The sequence below is a fragment of the Myotis davidii genome, unplaced genomic scaffold (genome assembly GCF_000327345.1).
Source record: "Myotis davidii unplaced genomic scaffold, ASM32734v1 scaffold26, whole genome shotgun sequence".
Classification (NCBI taxonomy): Eukaryota; Metazoa; Chordata; class Mammalia; order Chiroptera; family Vespertilionidae; genus Myotis; species Myotis davidii.
In genome coordinates this window covers 2,097,231-2,100,031 of record NW_006299245.1, presented here as the reverse complement: position 1 = coordinate 2,100,031, position 2,801 = coordinate 2,097,231, and the positions used below count along the sequence as shown (strand labels likewise).

At 41.6% G+C, this 2,801-nt stretch overlaps 1 protein-coding gene across 1 annotated transcript in view; it reads right to left on the bottom strand.

The window, feature by feature from the left end:
• Window positions 1-602: 602 nt before the first annotated feature.
• The window catches only part of MYF5 (myogenic factor 5), a 2,579-nt gene continuing 380 nt past the window's right edge, over window positions 603-2,801 (bottom strand). Inside the window, 3 exon segments of the mRNA XM_006774712.2 lie at window positions 603-1,043; window positions 1,544-1,619; window positions 2,692-2,801. The exon segment at window positions 2,692-2,801 is cut by the window's right edge and continues 14 nt beyond it. Coding sequence (XP_006774775.1) covers window positions 853-1,043; window positions 1,544-1,619; window positions 2,692-2,801 — 377 coding nt within the window. The 3' untranslated portion in view covers window positions 603-852.

The following is a 2,801-nucleotide window of genomic DNA, read 5'->3' as shown; positions in this document are numbered from 1 at the left end:
GGACAATTTTATTTAGCAGGCTCCCTTGAAATATTATAAAAATGGAAACATGCTTTTTTTTTTAATTTGAGACATCAACGGGACATAAACTGAGTCCATGAGATGGTAAATATTCAGATTTATCCTCTAAGCCAACTGCTTTGTTATTTTCAGTCCTACCTTAAAGATGTTATGTCAATGACTATGCTAATTCCATTAAGGGTATTCTTTCAAAAAATCATGAAGCAAAATATTTATTCATTTAAACAATTTTATTTATGGTGGAATTTTCAAAATGTCTTGTATCTTGAAATTATCCACAAAGGACTATTTTGTGCTTACATTAAAAAGATGGATTTCTTGTAAGAAAAGATAAAATATGTACCATTAAACAGTATTATTATATTTTTATTTAATACTATATAACCAAAGGATAAAAACATTAAATATATTTAAATTTTCCTATAACTGATTTCCAGCTGTTCTAATGTTTTGAAGAAAAAATAAAGATCTAAACACCAGAGATAATATTTGATAAGCAATATTAATAAAAATATAATTTAAGCATTGCAACAAGCTACCTTCAATAAGTTGCTCCATATCAGAAATAATATTATTGGAACTAAGTATCTAAAGCAAAGAATAAGAATAAAAGAGCCGAAAGAGGAGAGGAAGGATGAGAAAAGATATAAGTATTAATGGCAATGGTCACTTTTTAGTTAAATACATTTCTTATAAAGTGTCAAGATAATATGTACAAATTTACAACTGAAAGGAAATCTTTATATATGAGTCGACTTGCTTTTGGACTCTTCGGGCATCCTTCTTTCTGTAGGCCCTCCTGGCAGAACTGGTGGAAACTAGATTTTTAGTTCATAGCACATGATAGATTAGCCTTGAACTAGAAGCCCCTGGAGTTGCCGGCTGTGAATCAGTGCTGGCAACTGGGGAGAGAGAGGCCGGGTGCTGCAGAGGCAATCCAGGCTGATCTGAGCTGGTGATCCGATCCACTATGCTGGATAAGCAATCCAGGCTGGATAAGGAGCTTTTATCTGTGGCATACACTATGGATACAAAGAGAAAATCATTAAAAAGAAATTCCCAAATGTATAGCCTTGTTTATGCTGTTGCCCTTTAAACCGTAGTTCAGCTCTTTTGACACCAAGGGGTCAGCTGGTCTCAGAAAGCCTGATGTAGAAATTTTCAACAAATATCAAGCAATTCATTGGCAGTGAATGTAGGAAGTGAAAAGTCCTTCTAGTACTATTGCAAGCAAAAGTGCATGTGTGTACCACACACACACGTTCATTAATACACTAATGTATCAAGATGTGCGTGTGTGCGTGCGTGCGTGTGTGTGTATGAGTGTGTGCGTGTGCACGTGTGTGCGCGTGTGTGCGTGCGTGTGTGTGTGTGTGTCCCTTTTGCTCTGCCAAGAACTCTGCATAAGAACCATTAATCTATTCCCTTCCTGGATACTATGGGGAAGGAGGGACTGCTTTGACAAGTTCTAACTGTGAAGGAGAACTTGCCTTTAAACTCTTCTGAAGCCATCAATTCTTACCATTTGGTACATCAGGACAGTAGATGCTGTCAAAACTGCTGCTCTTTCTGGACCAGACAGGGCTGTTACATTCAGGCTGTAATATAAGACACAAAAGAAGAAGCTTGTTTTCAGGTCTTGGCAAGAAATTCTCTGCTCTAGAGTAAGGCAGGGCTTGCCCACCAAGCTCCCTAAACTGACCACTGTCAATCACCTTCATTGCCTTGATTTAGGAAGGGTTAGCCCCACCAAACTGCAAGGGCACCGAGGTCAATCTCTGTGCTTGGACAAGAGGAAAGCAGCAGCCAGGGGGAGAGGGGGTGGAGTTCAGCAGCCATGTGCATTGGGTTAACCATGCAAAATGGATTGGAGTAGAAGGAAGCCACACTAATTCAGAGAGAGAACACTTTCCCAGGGCAAAAACACATTAAAACCTGGCAGTGTTGGAGCAGACGCCCTCTGTAAAGAATGCGTCAACATCTCCTTCCAGCCAGGCCTCAGCAGAGCAGGGACCGCAGCCCATACATGTCTTTCCGATTCCTCATTAAGTTACAAGCTGTGGGGCAGTGGGAGCTTGAAAGAGATATCCTTAGATGTTAGTGTATGACAGGGTCCACTGGTGGTATATTTTGGAAATAAACTGAGTGATAGTGAAATATGTGATTGATCCTTCACAGCCACCTATGCCCCAGGACAACTCTCTCCTGCAATGCCCAGCTAGAACCTGCTAGGAAGTCAAAGGAAAGTCCTGTTTAACAGCTGTTTCCTGGCATCTTTCCAAATGTGGCATCTCTCTTCTCTTACAGCAGTGGTTCTCCACCTTGGCTGCACATTAGAATCACCTGGGAATCTTTTTAAAATCCTGATTTCTGGGCCTCATCCTCCGGAAATTCTGTTTCTTTGTTACTAATGTTGTGGCCCCACCCCATAACAAAGAAACAGAATTTCCAGAGGACGAGGCCCAGAAATCAGGATTTTAAAAAGATTCCCAGGTGATTCTAATGTGCAGCCAAGGTGGAGAACATCTGTCTTACAGCCACTACCATCCCATCCCCAACTGCCAACAAAATAATCACTGAACATTTAGCTGCCACACCTGGCTTAAAGGACCTATAAGGAGTGTGGGGAAAGATAGGGGTGCCTGGGTGAGTACCAGAGCTGTCCCTTACCATGCCATCGGAGCAGTTGGAGGTGGGGCTGGCGGGCTCGGAGCAGCTCTGTCCCGGCATGCCATAGTAGTTCTCCACCTGCTCTCTCAGCAGCTCCTGCAGGCTCTCTA